Source organism: Centruroides sculpturatus, unplaced genomic scaffold (genome assembly GCF_000671375.1).
Source record: "Centruroides sculpturatus isolate CEXI.00-Female unplaced genomic scaffold, Cexi_2.0 scaffold1617, whole genome shotgun sequence".
NCBI classification, from domain to species: Eukaryota; Metazoa; Arthropoda; class Arachnida; order Scorpiones; family Buthidae; genus Centruroides; species Centruroides sculpturatus.
This window is the reverse complement of record NW_019385778.1, coordinates 80,541-104,776: the sequence shown is the minus strand read 5'-3', so window position 1 is coordinate 104,776 and position 24,236 is coordinate 80,541. Positions and strand designations below refer to the sequence as shown.

Genomic DNA, 24,236 nt, shown 5'->3' with positions numbered 1-24,236 from the left:
TGGTTTTCATGTGATCTGATGAAAACAAGCTCTGTTAATGGCTAAAGCTATAAGTACACATTCTATTATGAATATGCATGTGTATTTAATTTACTTTGGAATTATTGAAACAATAGATTTTTGCAAAAAATGTCCAAAATAATTAAATGCCATACAGATTTCTTCCATGAAAATAAAAAATTCTCTTTTCATTGGCAATGCTATATGATGTCTGATTGACCTTGAAAAGAAGTTCAGTAAATCATCATTGAATAATTGGTAAAACCAAAACTGAAAATGTCACTTGGGCATGGAAACTTTCCTTATAAACATGTAATATGATGAGAGATTTTGAATTAAATGATATTTTTGTGGGTCACCAGACCAGAAATGACTTTGAACTTCATTGCATGCATATTTTGAAGTATCCAAACTAAAATGTATGAAAAATCCTATTCTCTTGGCTTGAGATTAGACTTTACTTTGAATTATCCAATATTGAAATAACGAGAGTTTACTGTATATGCTATTTAGTTATTTCACTTATATTCTGTAAAAGATGAAATTTTTTCCAGTAATTTTGTCAAATTGTATTTCTTCACTGTGAGCAAGTTTTATACAAATGAATAATTATGAATTTTTTGTTACAATTTTGTTCTTATATAAAATAGAATTTGCTTATTGTAATTGCTTTGGAACTCTCCTATACTGATGATGATAACCAAATTGATAACATTAAGCAGGGTAAGTAAATAAGACTACATTTAGTGAAATGAATCTGTGTACTCTAACATTAAAAGAACATGTTAAACAGTTAAAAAATGTATAACTTAAATATTTATTAATTGTAATTATTATTAATTAATAATAATTTGTCTAGTTTTCTTGCTGTTTTTTGCAGTGTCACCATTAATAATAGCTAGCATATAATTGAAATAAGACATTTAAAACTGTTGTACTGCAAGTAAATAATGATTAAAACAATTAAAAATTTAAAGTATGGATAAGACTGTGAATGATAACTGATAATGATTGTGTGTTATTAGTGTTGTATTGAAGCTAATAACATGAAAAAACAGTTTAAAGTGCCATTTACCTGAAGATAACAATAAGTATAAGAAACTCTGCTTATAATCAGAGTTTTACAAACAGTGTATTTTAATTTGCATGTTTTGATACAAGCTAATTCTGATAAGATTAGATAACTGTTAACAATATCCACGGTTACAACAAGCAGAGTCTATTGTATTTTCAAACCTATAATATCACTGTTAACAATAATGAAAATTCATTTTATTTATTTTTCTGTTGCATAGATAATTTTAATTGAAATATTTTTATATAAATTCTTTCTTTCAAAACATCATAGGAGAATGGAAGCTTTACATAATAACTCATCCAAGTCTGGAAACATGAACGAAAAAGATAAAATAATTTCTGAAAAACTTAAAAAGTTAAAACCACAAAGAAGTTTAGGTAATAAACTTTTATATTATTCTTTTTATTATGTAATAAAGTAAATAATAAACAAGTGTCAGTTTTCATTGAACTATATTTAGGCAAAATAAAAAATTAATGATTTAAACTAGTTTACCATTAAAGTAGACAGGTTTGCTATTTCCAATATTAGTAATTTTAGGCATGTTTTGTTACATGCCAGCAATATCAGATCAATAGCAATATCAGATCAGGCATATATCAGATCAATAGTAATGTTACTCATTTGCAACAGAAATAAAGGTGTCTAGGAAAGATTTTTAACTCTGAAAATATTTTTCAGAACCATTGTTTCATCTTCAGCCACTTGAATGTTGTAGAAAGAACAGCATTTTAGAGCATTACAAAATTTAAATTATTTTTCAAATGTGATAAATAAATTCAACAATAAAAATATATGAATCATGTGCTAATCCTTTCTTTGGTAAACTGATCCAACAAATAACACTTCCCAAATATCAAATGAAAAAAATAAAAAATCAGTGTTAGAACTTTACCCAATAAACATTAATAATCAAATTAAAAATCCAACAAATGTTATCAACAATTTGCAAACATCTTTTCTTCCTACAACCACAATATCAAACAAAAGTTAATCAGAATTTCTTTTCTTATAGTGTGTTCTATTCTTTCTTCACTGGAATTAGCCACATAGTTAGTCCATGGTTCCATATCATTAGCCTCTTCCTTTTTATTTTTACTAAATAAACAATAAAAAGGCTCATCTGTTGTGACTATAATTAATTTCTCCTCAGTATTAACAGGGAATTGTCTGGGGTCCTGAAAAATAATTCTGGCACCTGTCCAGTTTGGTACTGCCAACTTCTTGACGAGGAACTCCTTGGCCAATGCCATGGTAATTCTGCCCTTCATCAGATCCTCCCAATGCTCTATCATTCTAGCCTGTAATATATGGATTGTGTTCCCTCTATACCAAGTTCTACCTTCCTCATTGTTTATAGCCACCAGAATTTTGTACACCCCTCTTTTAAGCAATGTGAAATTTTATCCTTCTCATTCCCTATCTGGTTGAAAACTGTAGGCTTCAAATAGTACTTAGTTTTCTGTTCTGGCTTATTATATGCTTTCTTAAGAGTTTAATTGAATATAGACCAGTTAGAAAAGCTGTTTGGATGATTGGCACAACTTCACTCATTTGAGATAAATTGAGAGGATGTCAAATGTAAACAGAAGACAGAAAACATTAGAAACTAAAATTTGACTGAATATTTCAGATTAAGAACATAATTTGAAAAAAAATGTTCAAAACCTGTGTCAAATGTAGTGTTTAAGCTATCAAAAATAGTGATCAATAAATGTATACAGTATGTCAGCAGTTATATTTGCATACTGACAGATGGTTCTGTTCAGTTTGACCTATTTCATGGAGTGTTTTTGGTCATAACTTCTAAATTAAAGATATGTACAGTACTTTATGCAAAAAAAAAAAAAATACAAAGTATGAAAAATATACTGTAGTTTATTAATACTGCATTTCCTACAATAAGCATAAGTATTATTTTTAAAATCTGAATCTACATTCAATTTATCCTAAATCAAAAGAATTTTATATACTGTAAAATTTTTGTCATCTAGTGTAATAACTATAATTACATATCTAATATAATATAAAAGTAAAAATTTAATTTTTTAATAATAGTCATGTGTGTATAATTTATTATAAATTAGTGTGTAGTGTTTTTATTACTTTCAAGATAATCCTGAAATAAACACAAAACTAATAATTTCAGATCCTGTTATTTCACAGACAGAATTAGAAGAAAGACTTGCCAAACTGAAAGGAATTAATCCCAAAGTTTATACAGCACCACCAATATTGGTAAAAATTTTTTGTTTAAAATATTTAAGTAATGAATGAATATTCAATTAAATATCAGTTTTGTATAAAATGTAATTGTATGACTATACTATAAAACTGGTAAAAAAATAATATAATTTTATATTATATTATTATTATAATTCATATCATATCATATGCTATAATTATATATAATATAATTAATAGCATGATATGCAGTGAATGCTTAATGCACTTTCTGCTATATATGATATATATTTTTTTTTCTTCCAAAAATTTGTTTAAAAAATCATTTATTTAATATCTAATGCATTGCATCTAATGTCACATGATATTAATCAGATTGAGATAGATGCAGTAACTGCCATTAGACAAAAGTTCAAACATACTAATTTTGACGATGGTCCTTAGCAGAGCCGTAACTAGAGTATGGCCAATGTGGCCCCTGCCATAGGCACCGATTTAATAAAGGCACCAGTGAGAAGATTTCGGAATAATATGTATTCGAAATTAATAACACAAAAAAACTTTTATATTTACATGTATATAGTATTTATGATCTGTAATTTCTACTAACATATTTCAAAAATTGTACAGTCTACATTAGAGAGGTTGAGGCGCACGTTTTAAACGTGTAAACGTGTACGTGTGACGTTCGGCGCCGCTTTCCCGTAAGCCTAAAAGTTTGACAATGGTGTTTGGATAGTCGGTGGAATCACGCTCGACATTTCAAACACCATCGTCAAACTTTTAGGCTTACGGGAAAGCGGTGCCGAACGTCACACGTACACGTTTACACGTTTAAAACGTGCGCCTCAACCTCTCTATTGTTTACAAACTGGTTGACCTGGAGAACAACTGTTATCAGCTTTCCCGGGTAGTTCTCATGTATGCCTCAGGGTAATATTGGTTTAAAGCAGGAGGGGAGCTAACTTATCACATCTATTCAAATATAACACGAAATTTTCAATTTTTATGTTATTAAAATACAGGGGGACCAAAAAAAAGCTTTGGGAAAAAAATTTTACTGAATAAAAAAGAAAAAAAACATGTTGATGTCATAAAAAACATCCAATAGCGTTTAAAAAACTTTACTCATGTCAAATCTGTCAAATAGAAGTTTAGAACGATTTTATTAATTTGATATAAAAAACTCCCATAAAAAACAATAGTGCAATTAATTAGCTAATTAATAAACCGTCATTAAAAAATTTTGTGGCAAAAATAATTTATGAAATTTGCATAGGTGACCACTTTGGTTGTAGTCTAGGAGGGGATGGTGCGTGCCGACCAGTGGCCGAGTGGACTTTGTCTCCACTCATAGCGGCGGTGACCAGACCCTAAACACTGGGAGTTTGGTTGTAGGTTCACGGCTCAATTGGACAGGAGTTTTCCGGGTTTTCTCCTTGCAGATGACGCCTAAATAGGGGCCAGGTCCCCATGAAAGTCCTTTTGGAAGGCATTCTATTTCCCTTCGTGTATTTTCTGGCCATCTTATATAATGCCAGCTCTTCTGTCACCTAGCGATCTATCTCCTGTTTCACTTCCCTTCAGAGTAAAAGCAAATAGCAATACACTTCTTTATCTGCCCAGGAAAGGAAAGGTAAGGAGGGGATGGCACATTTCTTCTGCTTCAATCGAAAAGGTGAGAGGGAGTGCTTTGTATGAACTTATTAGAATCTTAGCTTTTATAAATGTTACTGTTTAGTGAGTTCTTTTTTTGTCAAATTTAGTAATAAAAAATATATATATTTTTAAAAATTGCTATAATAAAATGTCTACAAAAAAGAAAAAATCTGGCTGGGAAAATATAAAACAAAAAGAAAGACAATTAGAAGAACAAAAAAAGCAATCTAAAATATTAGACAAATGGTGCATAAGGGTTAAATCCTAGAATCCTGAACCATGAACAATCAATAGAACACACAAATTGTTATACAACTTGGAAAATTCTAGGAAAAAAACATTAAAACTGGACAAAATCTCATTGATAGTGTTATGCAAAAACAAATAATGGTAGAAGTAAATAAGTGGTGTTATAGTCTTAAAATTGTTTTAAATTGTGTGATGTTTTGTGCTACAAATTATTTAGCTTTAAGAGGAACGCATGAAAATTCCACCGAGAATAATGTGAATAGAGGCATTTTTTTATACTTTAATTGAACTTGTCAGCAAATATGACACTACTTTAAAAACTGTCTTTAATGAAAGAACAAAAGGTATCGTATTTAAGTTCAAAAATCCAAAATGACTTTATTTTTTTATTAGCATCTAAAGTTTGAAACAAAATTATAAATAATGTAAAGACAGGAAAATATTTTAGCATAATAATTGATAATACTCCTGATATATCTCATAAAGAACAAGTATGCCAGATTATCAGATATGTCAAAATTGAAAAGGAAATGGTAACTATCGAAGAGAGATTTGTTGATTTTGTACTATCAAAATGTAAAACAGGACAAGGACTTGCAATTGAAGTTTTGGAGAAGTTAAAAAATGGTTGTTTAGATTTTAAAAACATAAGAGGACAAGGGTATGATAACGAAGCAAACATGGCCAGAATATATAATGGCATGCAAGTGCATACAGCATGATTAAACATTCTTGCGAAATTTGTTCCTTGTGCTGTGCATTCGCTTAATTTAATTGGAGTGCATGCAGTAAGCATTACCGTGGAGATGGTTTCATTTTTTGGAATAATCCAGAAATTGTTTAATTTTTTTGCTTCTTCTACCCGAAGAAGGGAAAAAGTTACAACATTGCTAAAGACAACACTAAAAGGACATAGTGACACGATATGGTGCTCTAAATCATGTTCAGTAAGTCATTTAAAATATCAAATTAATGAAGTTATAAAAGTCCTTAAAGAAATATTGGAAGATTCTTCATTTGGAGACAGCTAGAATTATTATTGGACATATTGAATTATACAATTTTATTTTTATGTTAATTATGTAGGAAAATATTTTAGCCAAAATAAATGTTGTAAATAACCAGTTACAGGATAAATCGCAAAACATTTTTTGCTCTTCTGAATTATTAAATGGACTAGTATCTTTTTTTTCCAGCATTTTAGAAATAATCAGTATGATATTATCATGTTAGAATGCAAACAAAACTGTGAAGAGTTGGGAATTGATTCAATACCCAAGCTGCAGCAAAAGTTCAAAATAAAACTGTTACCTAGAGAAACAGAAGAAGGAACTATACTTTCAAGTCAGGATGAATTAAAACACCTATTTTATGAAGTTGTTGACAATATTATATCCCAACTAGGTGATTGATTTAAAAATATGCCTTCAATATCATTGATTTTTGATTTTTTTAAATGGAAAAAATTGGATTACCATGCCATTAGTAGATTTTAAAAAAGCTGCAGCTGACAGTTGCATTGTATATAGTGAATTGGATGCAATGCAATTAGTAAATGAATTAGAGTGCTTTCAAAGTCAAGCAAAAATAATAATTAGAAATTTGATATCTTTACACCATTTACAAATAATAGAGGAAATGGTTAAGTGAGTCTTATCCTAACATCAGCATTGCATTAAGGATAATGATTACTCTGCCCATGACTGTTGCTTCAAGTGAGAGAAGTTTCGGTAAATTAAAAATCATTAAGAACTATTTACGTTCTACAATGTCCCAAGACAGATTGAGTAGTTTAAGTTTATTATCTATAGAAAATGAAATTTTTAAAGAAACTGATTTTGAGGATGTTATAGATGAATTTGCAAATCTGAAGGCGAGAAAAGTTCATCTTGTTTAAGTTTATTTTGTGATTGTTATTCAAAAGATATTAGTTAATATGGTGAACATTCATCAATCTGATATGTTAATTATAAACTTTTATTTNATCAGAAGTTCATATATAGTTAATGGGGCCTCCTGCCCCTAGGCTTTCCATCTTTGGTCTTGAATTTCATTTATTTAACACTGTTCTTGAGATTAAGGAAAGACAGATAGAGGGACAACAGTTGGAATTTATAGGTCTACAATTTTTTCAAATTGCAACCCAATTAGATGTATATGAAAAGAAAGTTGACATAACCATAGAAATTTTATGGACACTTTATATCATGTACAAAACAATTGAATAATTAAATAAATTCTTGATTAAAATTGTTTATTTTTTTAGAAAGTTATTCATAAATGCTTAAATAATCATTATTTTAATAAACTGTGTAAAATGTTTAAATGTTTCCATTACATGTTCTAACACAGTACACAAGTCCTTTATAACACAACAAAAACGTATTTGAACTTTAATTTCTCCACAAGTGGGCAACACTCTGGCACCTGACAATTAATTAAGCCCAACACTGGTTCCTTACCACCCACACAGCTACACACACTGGTCAGCATAGACCTGACACACCAAAAGGAAACACACAATTCCTCCCTCTCTAGTTGATTGATTGTGAAATTGTTCAAATTTTATTACATTTAAATTCATTAAAATAATGTGTTATATTTTTTTTTTTTAAATAATTAAAGGTTATTTATAAAGATATATTTTAAATTATTTACCGTATATATAGTTGGAAAATATATTGAATGTCATTAGATAATGTTATTCTAAAAAAAAAATTATTTTTTTAATAACAAAAATTAAAAAGGCACCATTTTTATTCTTGGCCATAGACGTCCAAAATCCTAGTTACGGCTCTGGTCCTTAGACCAATTAGAACAAAATAATGCACATGATTATAAATTACTATATACTGTCTACCATGTATGTAGGAATAGTGGTAGAAATATTAATGACAATAATATTCCAGCATTCGTAACTGTCTTCAAACTATGAATAGAGCGATAATGTTCTAGCGTCCTTAACCATCTTTAGTCCTCTTCACGCCTTCTCTCCCCTTGTTTCCCTCTCCCGTTCTCCCTCGTCTCCTCTGCAACCCCTCATTTATTTTCTTAACAGTTTAGGAATTTTACTCATTAACCCCTGCATTTAAATGCTGAATGCATTTTTAACACTTTGTATAAAAAAGCAAATGGAAGTCATTTTTTATGTATCAATGATGCCTGATGGTCATCATCTTACAGTAAATCTCTTGATATATTTATCTTGTTTGTTTTTGAGTATGATCAGTTTAACTTTGGTTTGCTCTGTGATAGATTGGATGGCATTGTTTGGTTTGTTAATATAGAAGTTGTTTTAGTTTCATTCTAATGTATAACTTCAAATGATTATGTAAGAATTGGGATGATATTCTTACTTTAACTGTGTGTTTTGCATTCAGATATTTTGTTAATGATGGATGTTGTGTTCTTTTTCTAGTCTTTTTTTTTTCCTATTGAAGAGTTTTGCCTTTGTCTAGTACAAATTTGTGTGTGCGTATGCACGTGCTTGTATACAGTTTTTAGATGATGATTTAGTTATTGTTGTATGTATGTGAACATTTATATGGTTTGTGTACAAGTACATGATGTGATAATGTATATTGTGTTGTTATATCTGAAGTAAAGGAATGAAATGTCAATACAAATTTGACTTCATAAGTGAAACCTAAGCTGAAATATAGGGAAGATAAGGGAATCGATTCCTCTCATAAAAATGTTGAAACTCTTGAACTTGTGCATTATTTGTTTTCTTTGCTTTCACAGTTTGCAACATCTTTCTAATTTTCCTTAGTTAAATAGCAATATTCCAAATGGTGTTTCTGTGAGAGATCAATTTAAGTGCATGCTCAAACATAAAGTTGACATAGCTGAATCTGAGACATGTTATGCATCTTGTTCACTGCCTTAGTAGGGTATATGAACCAATTAGGACAGAATTTTCATGGGTAATTGAAAAAGGCTTTGATTAAATGTCCTGAAAATGCACATGTACTATACATCTATGTAAAGAAATAACTGCCTTGCCATTCCCAAAACATTAAATTCTTGCTACTGAGTAGAACTTTGATGGTTTATTGAGTCTACTTGTAAAAAAATTAGAGCATTAAAATTTTTTAAAAATTTATAAAATAAAATTTAAATATTTTATTTAATAGGTTTATAGAGAACAAGATAATCGTTCAGTAGTAGATAAAACAGAACATTTAATTGAGCAGTGTCAACATGAAGTAGAGCTTGAATCCAAAGAAAAGTCAACTGATAAAGAAATAGAAGAACGTCTTGCTAAGCTTAGAGGTGAAACAATAGAAAAGGTAAATTGTTTTTATTTTAATTTTGGATGTACATCATTATTCATCATCACTGTTAATGTGATTCTGAATAACTACATTGAGTTTGTTTGCTTAGATGAAATAAATCATCTGTTGAAAATCTGTTAAATTATAAACATTTTATAAGTATAATATTTTTATTTCTTTCTTTAATTTTCTCACTTACTGAAAATAAAACAAGCAATCAGAATCTGTCATTTCATTTAAATTCATTCTTACTTTTGTCACAGGTTTGATAAGATATGATAAAATGGCTTCTTCATCACTTTCACAAGACTAACAGCTCATCATTAGTCTATAAATAAAATTTAAAATTATTTATTGTGACATCATCACAATGCTGGGCTGTAATTTTTAATTTATTTAATTTAAAATATATGCTCTCCATCTCAAATTAGTACTGTTGTGTCTTCCCCTATACATCATACATTTCTGTTAGCAATAGAGTTGTGCCAGTCATCTATGTAACTCCTTTTGGAGGAAAATTTTTGATTTGAAATAACGTGACTTCCAGTTTGCATCAGAAGTTCATATATAGTTAATGGGGCCTCCTGCCCCTAGGCTTTCCATCTTTGGTCTTGAATTTCATTTATTTAACACTGTTCTTGAGATTAAGGAAAGACAGATAGAGGGACAACAGTTGGAATTTATAGGTCTACAATTTTTTCAAATTGCAACCCAATTAGATGTATATGAAAAGAAAGTTGACATAACCATAGAAATTTTATGGACACTTTATATCATGTACAAAACAATTGAATAATTAAATAAATTCTTGATTAAAATTGTTTATTTTTTTAGAAAGTTATTCATAAATGCTTAAATAATCATTATTTTAATAAACTGTGTAAAATGTTTAAATGTTTCCATTACATGTTCTAACACAGTACACAAGTCCTTTATAACACAACAAAAACGTATTTGAACTTTAATTTCTCCACAAGTGGGCAACACTCTGGCACCTGACAATTAATTAAGCCCAACACTGGTTCCTTACCACCCACACAGCTACACACACTGGTCAGCATAGACCTGACACACCAAAAGGAAACACACAATTCCTCCCTCTCTAGGTGGGAAAATCTCAACCCACATTCTTAGGGATACGATTACATAAACACACCTAACACCTGTGACAGTTCTGTGGACTGTACATCAAATGCTTGATTACATAAACACACCTGAAGTTATTTATTGAAAGAACTTTCCAACAAAACTATTTTGTAGTTTTGTGTATATTTTTACTTTAACATTAAAAGATATGCTTGCAACAATTTTTATGAAAAGACTTACCATAACTTATTTTTACATGTTCTTTAACAGTCTATTTTAAGGTTGACAGTCAGATGGCTGAGTGGTCAAGGTGTAGCCTACCACTTGGTTTGAATCCAATCAGGTTGAAAAAGCCCCAGGAATTTTTCAGGTGATGGTCCATCTGGATATGTTAGGCCCTGTTGTGGGCCTGGCCAACCAATAATGGGCTTGCTAAAAGAGGCCCTCTTAGTGTCCACAGGGGAGAAAGAGTTAATAAAATAAAATTAAAAAAAGACTGTTTCAAGGGGTAACAACCCTTGAAATGTATTGCTTTGAGATATATATATATATATATTTTGAAATTTCTGTACTTCAAAAGAATGGGAAGAATGAAGAATGGGCTACTACACATCTTCAAATGTGTAGTAGCCTATTCTTTGAGATGTTCTTAATAATTGCTTTTGATGCTAATCAGTGCTGTTGAGGATAGGAAAAGGATTTTATGTAGCTTCAACTTTGGTCCTGGAAATAGAAAAAGCCTGCAGAATGCCAAATCAGGGCTTTATGATGGATGTGGGATGCACAAACTACTTTTCTTGGCAAAAAATTCATTCACCATGTTAGTGTTAGTTGTAGTTCAATGCATACTGCTCATCATGATTCATTTCCACTTTATTGTAGAGGGCATAGAGTAAATGCTGTCTGTTGCCTGCCTAACAGCCATATGAAATCTTTTTTTTTACAGATTTTTTTTTACAGATGCAGTTTTTTTTTACAGATGTACCAATAATAATGATATAAATTCAGAATTTGTTAATGTGACAGGAAAAAATCAGTCACAATTTGTTTTGATTCACTCTCACATATATGTATGCATTATCAAAATTGAAGGGGGGATGTTTAGGCAACATTCCTTGTCAGTATCATTTAGTATGGCACTCATATTTGGCCAAAAATGTCTGTTTCTTTTTCCTTGGTTTAATTGTAGTAAATAGATTTGGTTTATCTTTATTTTCTGTATAGTTAATTTAGTGTTAGAGCAGTGATTCCCAAACTTTTTTGAGTCACTGTCCCCTTGGTTTTATAAACTTATACCCAATGCCCCTAACTCATTTTCCCGTGTGTGAGAAAGGCTTGAAAATTCTTAGAGAAACTTTTTTATGAATGTCATACTTTGTGTTCTTGCTGTACATTGTTCTCGACATCTGGAAACCCAGATGTCGAGAACAATGTAATGTTTCTTCTTACCCATTTTAGTAGAGGCAAGGTAAAGGTTGTCAGTGACCCCAATTTTTGCCTATGGTCACTGTTCAGTACCTGCCTCTAGTACCTCCTGCTACCCAATTACTTCTTTTTACTTCCTAGATCTATTTACTGTCTACATGGGCAGTAACACCCACTTTGGGAACAACTGTTTTAGAAGATATATAATTTTGTTATGTACCTGTATAATTTTATTTAGATGAGTTAATCAAAAAACCTTTATATAGATTAATGAATATATATACCGTATTTTTCACCGTATAAGATGCACCGGCATATAAGACGCACCCAATTTTAAAGGAGGCAAATTCAGAAAAAAAAAGATTATGAACCAAATTCTGTAGTAAAATATTTTATATCAACTGTATAAAGTTAACAGCAGTTAAGAAAAATTTTATGTCAACCATGTAACATACTAAGAGCTATCTTTACTATCATAAACAGTCTCTTCTGCTTTGACATCTTGATGGGGTGGTATGAAATATGATATATTTCATTCAGATATACCATACTACATATATCACTGCTATTAGCTGAGCGCAGAGACGAGTGCCTTCACCCGCTCCCGTGCTGGCTTACGAGACTCTAAAAAGTGCACAAAGCCAGCGCGGGAGAGAGCGAAGGCACGTGCCTCTTCGCCCAGCCAATCGCAGCGCGAGGCAAAGACCGCACAAAGCCAGCGCGGGAGAGAGCGAAGGCACGTGCCTCTTCGCCCAGCCAATCGCAGCGCAAGGCAAAGACCGTCCAAATACAGTGCGAGGCAGAGCAGAGCTTCCTGGTATCAGACGGCGCCAAGAGGTGGAAGGGAACGGAGTGGCCGAGTATTCCTGCGGTTATGTATGTATGCAGCAGTGGAGGGCCATGGTGGGCTTTTGTATTTGCCGTATAAGACACAGGCACTTTTTTCCCCCCGATTTTGGAGAGAAAAAGTGCGTCTTATACGGCGAAAAATACGGTGTATATATATATATATATACACACACACAATTATTCAGTAGGTATATATGTATAATTAATTAAAACTTTTAAGTTTTATTCAAAAAGTTTTTCAAAAAAGAGAGAGAGATGCTATTGAAATATTTATATTAAAATTTAGTACAAAGGTATCTGAATTTATTGAAAATCAATTTTTATAAATTATATATAATGATTTATATTATTAAGGTGATCATTTCCAAAAGCTATCATTTATCACTGAAGTAATATTCATTTGCATTTAATTCTAATAACTGTTATATTTTGTAAATTTTATGCCAACATTTCTTCAGACACATTTATAAATAACAAGTAGAATATCTATGTATGAAACAGCATTTCTCAAATTTTTCAAACTATGGGTTGCAACCCAATATTGGGTTACATTAAAATTTTAATGGGTCACAAAATGATACTACCTTCCACAGAAATATTCATAATACTTGTATTACTGAAATAATAGATGCATTGGTTAAGTACTGGAAATTTTTTAACAACTGTTTTTCTTAAATTATTATTGCCATTTAGTAATAAAATTAAGATTACAGAATGTGTGTATATGAAATTGATTTCTCTTTTCTATTTTGAATAACTTCAAAAGAGAGGTTTTATGTAAGGTCATAATCATAAAGCCATTTGAGTTGAAAAATGATTTTGAAAATATTTCTTTGTTTATTCAAACTTTTAGGTTTATTGGCATATGTAACAATAAATTTTAAAAAAATAAATAACAATGCATTTTGACACAAGTAGATCAATAAACAAGTTTTAAAGATGTTTTTGTATATAAAAGTAAAATTGACAAAATTTTCTTACCACCTGAAAAGTATATTTTAAAAAAGAGTTCATTACGTTTATAAAAAAGACTTTTAACATTTTTCAAAGTAAAATAGACTCCTGAATAATTTTGAAACAGTCTGTTTTATTTACAATTATCAGCCTTGCATTTTTTAACACTCAAGTTTCAATAACAAAAACAAATTGAAGTTATTATTGAAGTTATTTGTTAAAAATCAAAATTGACCTGAATTGGCTCTTAATAGAAATGTACTTGATGTTACATTTTACATGTAGAAGTTATTATCAATAATGCATAATTTTATTTTGTTATATAATATACAGTTTATAATATAAAATTTTTAAAAAACCTAAAAACATTTGGGTTGTGGAACTATTACAAACAAGTATATTGAGTTACAAGAGCAAAAAGTTTGAGAAATGCTGGTATGAAATATTTTGATAATGGTAATATGGAAAGTGTTTTAAATAAAATGTTTTTTATTGCTGTAAATATATGATAAGGTGTGTTTCAAATTTATACGGACACGAAAAAATTAAAGTGAAACCCAAATTTGCTGCATTAAATGACAAATGTTTTATTAAAAATAACATGGATTTACTTGTTTCCACACTGCAAAATAAGAATTTTAATCAAACATTAACATTTTGTCACTGAAAATAATATTTTTGAAAATCATGTACAAAAAAACTGTTACATATTTATCCGGACAGGCACTCATTTCATGAGTTAAATAGAATATTGTTTAGTTTCAAGCATTTAAATATACAAATCAGCTTACATATCTAATTGTAATACAAATTCTTTATGTTGTTCAACGTTCTAAAATGGGTAGAACAAAGAATTTATATGATTATGAAAAAGAGCAGATTGATGCCTATAAATCACAAGGCAAGTCAATAAGAGAAATTGCAGCATATATAAATTGTCCAAAATCGACTGTTGGTGATTATTTATCAAAAAGACGTGGCTAGGATGTACCAAAATTCAAGACAGGTCCAAAACCGAATCTTATACCTCGAGATTGAAGACAAATCATCAAGGTTTGCTCCACAAAACAAACATCAGTAAGAAAAATAAAACAAGAATTAGACTTGCACAACAGTGTGGAGAGTTTTAAATAAATCTCCAGCGTTAAAATTCAGAAAAAAAGCTATAATGCCACCACTTTCATTAAAGCACAAAAGTGATAGACTTGATTGGGCACAAAAACACATGACATGGTCCAAAGAATGGATTGAAGTTTTGTTCAGTGATAAAAAAACAACTCATCTTAGATAGTCCAGACGGTTGAAAGTATTATTTTCACAATTTAAGAACCGAAAAACAAATATTTTCAAAACGCCAAATGGGTGGGGGATCAATAATAGTGTGAGGTGTGTTTGGATTCAATGGAACCTCAGGTTTAGCATTTATAACTCAAAGAATGAATTCAGAGAAGTATCAAGGCATGCTTGAAGATCATTTATTGGAAGCTTGATCAAATATTTGTGGACCAAATTGGATCTTTCAACAAGACAATGCCCCTGTGCATGCCTCTAAATCAACAAAAATGTGGTTTAAACGTAAAAATATTAATCTGATGACATGGCCTGCTAGAAGCCCTGACCTGAATCTGATGGAAAATCTTTTGTTGATGATGGTTCGTAAAGTTTATCCAATGGAAAACAGTTTTCCACAATTCATCATTTGAAGGCAGCAATTTCAGATGCTTGGGATAAACTTAAGATTGAATTCCTTCAGAATCTAATTGAAACAATGCCTAATCGAGTATTTAATGTAATTAAGTTAAATGGTGGTTACATTGGTCATTAAATTGTAAGAAAACTTTGCAATTTGAAACCTGTCCGGATAAATATGTAACAGTTTTTTTGTACAAAATTTTCAAAAATATTATTTTCAGTGACAAAATGTTAATGTTTGATTAAAATTCTTATTTTGCAGTGTGGAAACATGTAAATCCATGTTATTTTTAATAAAACATTTGTCACTTAATGCAGCAAATTTGGGTTTCACTTTAATTTTTTCGTGTCCGTATAAATTTGAAACATACGTTATTTGTTTTTTTTAATACATTGTTACAATAATCGTTGGCCAGTTTATTGAACTATGGAATAAATTATTATATGTCTCGACTTTTGTATAGTCAATAAATAAAGTTACTTTTCCTATTATTATTTTGTCATAGGGCACTACTTATACTTTTTCTCCATAGAGTGAAAAATCATATACTTCAAATAGACATTTCTATTCTATATATGGATTTATCAGAATACGGTAAAAAGTAAGATGTAAAATATATTTATGTAAAATAAATACACTTAAGTGTTGTGGTGTTACTGTTTGCAACTATTTAGAGCATAAAAAGTGTTCACTAGCACTTTCAGTAGCATAAAGCTACCATCTTCAGGCAAATATTGAATACAAATATTTTTCAAACAATTAGCTTTTGAACAAACTTATAAAAATAAGTAGTGCACATGGACGGGATACAGAAATTGAATTTAAAATAAAAGATGATCTAAAATGTGAAAAGCATTATGAACGTTATTATATCCCCAAATATATTAAAAAAGCAATTGAGTGAATGGTATGAACATGCAATAAAAGAGAAATTTGAATTATAAATTAAATTGCTTGAATGAAGTTATCCACAATTGTGGAATTTCAAGGGTTGGTATGTTGCACAGTGTTATGGTGGCAATGTATAGGTTCTTCCATATGAATAATTCTTTATGATTGTTACACCATTTGAGTAATTTGGTTTGGGCCCAGAGGGGAAGATAATCTTGGTCAACCACTTTTTTAGCTAATTTGGTTGATGGTCTATTGTTTCTAATGTCCTCCTGATGTTCTAGGATGCCAGAGCTTAGCATTCTAGCTATGGCCCCTATGTAGCTTGTTTCCTCTCCTGAGAGTGCATGTTTTAATGGGATTTGATACACACCAGATTTTTCATTCAAATTAAGAATATCTCTGCCATTGCACAGCAGTCTTCTTAGTGTTGGATGTGAGGTTACAGGTAATATTCATTTGAAAACCAAGAAATTAAATATTAAGATTGCTCGGACAGTAAAGACATTCCTCGCATCTAATCATTTAAATCTACTAGTAGCAGATAAAGACAAAAGATTTGTATTAAACAAAAACCAAGATTTCCTAACAAGAGCCAATGATTTCCTTGACAAATCCAAATCAATCATACTAAAACAGGATCCAACCACAACAGTATTAAGAAAGACACTTAAAGTTATAACACTTCCAGGAATCATAACCTCTTTAAAAGGTCCTCTCAATCCACCAACCAACGTTGCATGCCCCAGATTATACTTTGAAGCAAAGATGCATAAACCCAATTGGCTTTTAAGACCTTTAGTCAACAAACACTCCCACCCTACATATTATTTAGAAACTGCACTAGTTAAACAAATTACAGCTTTGGTTCCACATTCTGACTTTGTTACTACATCCTCAATGGATGCTAAATTAAGTATTTTAGCAAAATTAAAAAACCTCCCCACTAACTCGTACCAATTGTACAAAGTTGATGTAATTTCTTTGTATCCATCAGTGCCTCATTTCGAAACCATCATGCTTGCAAACACTCTGCTGCTTAATTCTGGTTACACAACATCACACGTTTTACACTTGCTCAAGGCTCTCTTTCTTATCATAGAAAATAATTATTTTCAATTTAATGGTAAAATATACAAACAAACCCAGGGATTACCTATGGATTCCCCACTATTGCCTATCTTGGCAAAGCTCATCATGAGGAACATAGAACATCATATTTTCAATGCCCCTTTGTCCATCTGCTTTCCTATCATGTATTTACGCTATGTTGACAACATACTGCTTGCATGGAATGGCTCAACAGCCGAATTAGATCAATTTATTCAAATGTTAGCTTCTGTTTATCCCTCAATTTCACTATAGAAGAAGAACAAAACACCAGTATCTCCTTGGATCTACAGATCACCTGATCTTATGTTTTCCATAAATCATAGAAACAACAAAGCACTGCATATTATTCCTGCTGCAGCCTTCCAACCTTCATACTTTGTGAATTCTACTATAGCATCTCTCATTTGGAGAGCATACTTACTCCCTTCCACCCAAGCAACAGTCAATGAGGAATTGCAACTTATCACCAAAGCAATGCTAAATGCAGGTTATTCTCTAAGTTTCACTTTCTCCAAAATCATGTCAAAGATAAGTTGTTTCCGCAGTCCTTTCTTAGTAACAAAGAGAAACTAAAAATAACACATCTTCTGATACCATACTTACGCCCAATCTCACTAAAAATAGCACATCTTTTTAGAAAGAATGGTTTTATATTACCTGTAATCCCACATCCAACACTAAGAAGACTGCTGTGCAATGACAGAGATATTCTTAATTTGAATGAAAAATCTGGTGTGTATCAAATCCCATTAAAACATGCACTCTCAGGAGAGGAAACAAGCTACATAGAATGCTAAGCTCTGGCATCCTAGAACATCAGGAGGACATTAGAAACAATAGACCATCAACCAAACTAGCTAAAAAAAAAGTGCTTGACCAAGATTATTTTCCCCTCTGGGCCCAAACCAAATTACGGTCGACCCCCCTATAAGATAGAGATACGTTCCATTCTCTAGGAATCCGCTTTCTTACGAATCCTTCCAATCACAACCCGACACGTGTCAAGTTTACGGACTACGGCTGTTTGAAAGATTTTCTTCCATAAAATTAATCGATTCTAGACTAATCCGACTCAACATTTCCAAAATACGTATATATTTTTTGGGAATAATCCGTATAAACTACGCTATAAACAAAAAATTGTAGGATTACTTACCGAGTGTCACCATTCGACATTGCCATTGCTCAACATTGTTTTCGTCGCGGAACAGCTCAGCAAAGAGCGGCCGATTTCTAACAACTTATTTTTCTGTGAAAACTTCGTAGAACTTCGGAGACATCATTAATATAAATAATTTTAATCGCCGTTGAATAAGAAATGTTTCTTTCACAAGAAATGTATAAAATTACAGTACTGTATTAGACTTACGGTACCTAATTTACATACTGACAGACGATAGTTAGCGTAAAAATCTCCGTAGCGTGGCGCCACGCTAGACGGCGGAAATTATATATTTAATTATAACAAAGTTACAATAAGTTAATATATAATTATATATACAGTACCTAATTTATATATAATTAATATATAATTATATGTACAGTACCTAATTTATATATAATTTATATAATACTGTCCAGACGATAGAAATCTCTCCGTAGCGTGGCGCTACGGACGGCGGGAAAGTAGTTCGGCTTCCCGATGACGTTTGAGGTGTTTATAGGGAACTTTTACTATTTTTTACGGATACCAGTAGCAATTTTTTCGTAGTTTTATAGGAATCGTAACTATAGGGACCGTAATTATAGGGGGGTCGACTGTACTCAAATGGTGTAACAATCATAAAGAATTATTCATATGGGAGAACCTATACATTGCCACCATAACACCGTGCAACATACCAACCGTTGAAATTCCACAATTGTGGATAACTTTATTCAAGCAATTTAATTTATAATTCAAATTTCTCTTTTATTGCATGTTCATACCATTCACTCAATTGCTTTTTTAATATATTTGGGGATATAATAACGTTCATAATGCTTTTCACATTTTAGATCATCTTTTATTTTAAATTCAATTTCTGTATTCTGTCCACGCGCACTACTTATTTTCATAAGTTTGTTCAAAAGCTAATCGTTTGAAAAATATTTGTATTCGATATTCACCTGAAGATGGTAGCTTTATGCTACTGAAAGTGCTAGTGAACACTTTTTATGCTCTAAATAGTTGCAAACAGTAACACCACAACACTTAAGTGTATTTATTTTACATAGTTAAATGTAGGCATGAAGTGAAATATATTTTACATAATAAAATGAATTAATTTAAAAAAATTATTTTCTAGAAAACAGTTTTGCCTGATGAAATTCCAAAAGATTTACTACCAAAAGAAGAAAATAAAGAAGTTGATGTTGATGAAGTTAACAGATATTTAGCTGAACAAACTTCAAAAGTGGAATTATTAGCAAAAAAAGAAATAAAGGAATTAGAAAGTGATAAAGAATTACAAAATCAATTAAAAAAACTAAAGAAAAAAGGTAATGTTTATTTTGAAAATTTTGTTGCTGTATCATCATATGCTAAATTAGGAATCATGGCTGACTCTCCAAGTAAAAAGTCACCAACTATATTATATATACAGGAATCAGAGTTGCTAATTTTCGGGGGTCAATTTCTCCACCCTCCCCAAACACCTGAAGTAATTCCAAATATTTCATTCGAAAGAAAATTGCTTTCTTAGATAGTTTGCAAAATGTCAAGATTTTCTATAAGGTGGTTGCCAAAATATAAGCAATGAAAGTGCAAAATTTACCAAATTATTAAACAAAAAAAATTTTTAGATCTCAGTTTGATGTTGACTCTTGTCTAAATTGTCATAAGTAAAAACTTATGACAATTTAGACAAGAATGGTGAATGGTATGAACATGCAATAAAAGAGAAATTTGAATTATAAATTAAATTGCTTGAGGTAAAGAAGGGAGGTGTGCAGATAGGATACTTGCTAAAGTTGAGGAAAAAAGATTTTAGAGTAAGCACGCTACTTTAGCAAGTAAATTGCTTGAATTTCACCATCTTAGATGTTTTTGTTTGAATTTTAAATTTCCATAAAGACAATTTGAATAATTTATATTTAGTATAAAATAATTACAAATATGAAACTCAAAATAATAGCAACAGGAAAATTTGCTGTTTGATCTGAATACAGTAACACTATTTCTTTTGCTATTTTTTTTTTGAATTTTACAGAAAATGGATAAATTTATCTTTTAAGTTAGAATGATATGAGAAATAGTCGAGTATACATGGATTGAGTAAAAGATATTGTCAACAGGTATATAACACACATTATACTTTATTTAGACATAAATGGAATATTACTGATCTTCAATATAATCACTACCCATATGAATAACTTAATTTTAGTCCATATTTTTGGGGATCACCCCAGCAACACCACAAAAACATCCTCTGGTGTATTTAACAGTACTGATGGATTATGTTGTATCATTTTATCAAAGACAGTCATTTCTTTTGTAGTGTTGTATGCAGATGATGGCTATCCAATAAGCTATTGCTAGTAATTAGCATTCATAGTTTAGTTCACAGGAACAGCATGATGAAGGATATCTTTTACAACAATCAGCATTATGTTGACTTTACTTTAGTCATGCGAATCTCTGATGCTGCCATTCATTTGATTGCCATTTAGTGCTGGCTCATACATCTCTGCCTAAGTTCCATCAATGCAATGATTCAGCAAAGAAATACATACTCTTGTTATCCTATTGGTCCAGATGGAGTTTTGTTACAGCATACTTGTATCACTTTTGCACTTCTATAAGGAACTTCTTTACTGCAATTTTCCACACACCAAGAAAATTATTGCACACAGCAAAATCACTGATTGCAACTTCATTTACCAATTGCCAATTTTACCAAATTTTGAAACAGATATACATTGTACACAAATATATAGGATTTACATATTCTATTAATGAAAAAATGTGAATATATGGTGGTGATAAAGCTATTTACAGTCAGATAAGTGTATAATAGTAATGATTTTCCATTATAGAAATAGATAAATAAATAAACTCACGCCAAAATTGTATAGCCTTCTTGATAAAAAGCACCGAGTTCAGCGTTAATACAATTTTTCTTATATCGCATGTACTTTCGACGAGTATTATATCATCGTCTTCAGGTGAAAAAAGAACAAATTTGAAAATTAGAACGTGCAGAATGTTCCAAGTAGAAAACAGAAAAATTTTCTTGTCAATTTCTAAATTATAGCATTCGGTAATTCCGTTGGTCACGTGCAACAAGCTTTTGCTGGCGTTTGAAATATCTTAAATCCACACGACTAGCAGCGCATGCGTTGAGGAGCGATCGTACTAATTGTGCGACTCTTGGCGCTTTTTGCTGTTTAAACGCTGGTATAAAGTAACCCATATTTCGGGCAAGTCGAGTGTGGGGACATTGCATGCGTCTGTGGACTTATGATGCACTATAAACTGCATCATAAGTCCAACATAGTCCCCTATATCATTCCAGCTGATGCATTTCAACCGTCGCGGTATGTCAATTCCGCCATAGCGGCTGTCATCAGAAGAGCGATGCTACTTCCCTCATTGCAAGCTCTAATAAAAGTCGAACTGGAAATCGTAAGAATGGCAGTACATCACGCTGGATTCACAAGTGCCAAATTTATGCATGTACTACGTAGGGTAAAAGATTCCCTTTTCCCGTTTACCACACTACATAGCAAAAAAGAAATGTCTACAGTACAATCAGCGCTGCCGTACCTAGGAGCACCATCCATACTTATTAGCCGTATTTTCCGGCGATACAGCTTTACTCTTCCTTTAACTCCCCTACCCAACCTACGCAGGAGTTTATGCAATGATCAGGATAAAGTCAACGTTTTAGAAAAATCGGGAATATACGCAGTGCAACTGGAAAATCCAATAACGGGGACAATTGAGAAGTATATAAGGGCAACGACAAGAATGCTCACTTGCCGTATCGCAGAACATCAAGATGATATAAACAAAGGAAGACAGACCACAGAGCTCGCCAGAAAAGTTCTACAGCAGGGCTATAACCCGTTATGGTCAAAAACAGCGTTGCTCAGGAGCTGTAACAACAGAAGAATTACATTTATTTGGGAAGCGCTCCTTACAATGACCACAGACGCATGCAACGTCCCCACACTCGACTTGCCCGAAATATGGGTTACTTTATACCAGCGTTTAAACAGCAAAAAGCGCCAAGAGTCGCACAATTAGTACGATCGCTCCTCAACGCATGCGCTGCTAGTCGTGTGGATTTAAGATATTTCAAACACCAGCAAAAGCTTGTTGCACGTGACCAACGGAATTACCGAACGCTATAATTTAGAAATTGACAAGAAAACTTTTCCGTTTTCTACTTGGAACATTCTGCACATTCTAATTTTCAAATTTGTTCTTTTTTTGCCTGAAGACAACGATATAATACTCGTCGAAAGTACTTGCGATATAAGAAAAATCGTATTAACGCTGAACTCGGTGCTTTTTATCAAGAAGGCTGATTTTCCATTGAATAAATATGTTCAAATGTTTTGAAAGTTGTCATCATCATTAATTTAAAATTTAACTTTTAAAACTGAACAAGTAATTCATCTAAATACAATAATACCAATAGGTTTAAATAAATAAGTACATCAAAATATTCAGTTTGCACGTCAATTTAAATTTTTTCATAACTGTTGTTATTTACAGGCAAAGAAGTAACTGCCGCTAGTGATGATGAAAATAATGATGATGAAAACGATGATGAAATAGCTGACGAATTAGTGAAAAAAGTAAGTTATATACCAGACATGGGCAAATGCGGCTCTTTTTGAGTTACATGCGGCTCTTGCTGAAAGTGTTAATTTCTGTTTTTTATTATTATTTTTACAATTTTATTTCCACAATTTTGTGAAAATATAATATGAAACAAATATTGAATTTTTTAATAAACATATTTATATTATATAATAAAATCGCGGTACAGAATAAAAAAGTACAGAACTGAGGCTCTCATGCATTTTGCAAAACTTACATTTTGGCTCCCACTGAACTCTTGCTTGTCCACCCCTGTTATATACAAATAAAGTTGTAAAAAAAAATTTTATAATACAGTTTATAGTAATATTAGGAAATATGTTGAAAATGAACGATATTGTGACCATTTGAGATGAAATGTTTCCAATGTTTTTTAACTACATCATACAGTTTTATTTAAATTTATCCAAATTATTTAAATTAATTAAAATTATTTATAATTATTAATAAGAGATGGCGCCTAACGCTTACCTCTAGTACCAAATTGATTACGTAATTTATTTAATAATTAGCATAAAACTAGCCCGATAGAGTTTCGGCAGTCTGTTGGTTGTAGCTATACAGTTTTGTGTGTAGATGAGAAAAATACTCAAACTTAAAAAATTAAATTTTAATTTTTAACTTTTAAAAAATAATACTTAAAATATTGCAATGTAAATTTTTTACAACAATTGTAGAATCTAGTAACCATCGTTTAAATGTGTATTTGCTTTATAATTAATTACAAATAGCAATTTCTTCCAAGATTGATATATTGTATTAAATTCATTAATGGATTTTCATATTTAATTATATATAAAAATATTGTTTAAATAAATGTAATTTTGTTTTCATTTTAAAAATTTATTTAAATGTTAGAGCACATTTTCACCTAAGAGTATGGTTTGTAGATTCAGTGTTCTGAAAGGTTGCTCTGCTTGTTAATGAGATTTACAAGATAGTTATATCAAATTTAAAATAGCA

The 24,236-nt window shown here is 31.0% G+C and overlaps 1 protein-coding gene across 2 annotated transcripts in view; it reads left to right on the top strand.

Moving 5' to 3' along the window:
• LOC111642061 (abscission/NoCut checkpoint regulator-like) overlaps positions 1-24,236 on the top strand; it is a 60,549-nt gene that overhangs the window by 33,957 nt on the left and 2,356 nt on the right. For both annotated transcript variants that reach the window (XM_023388330.1, XM_023388329.1), the window contains exons 4-8: positions 1,349-1,455; positions 3,228-3,316; positions 9,307-9,462; positions 19,747-19,939; positions 23,166-23,248. In XM_023388330.1, the coding sequence (XP_023244098.1) occupies positions 1,349-1,455; positions 3,228-3,316; positions 9,307-9,462; positions 19,747-19,939; positions 23,166-23,248 (628 nt within the window). The remainder of the gene's footprint in view (positions 1-1,348; positions 1,456-3,227; positions 3,317-9,306; positions 9,463-19,746; positions 19,940-23,165; positions 23,249-24,236) is intronic.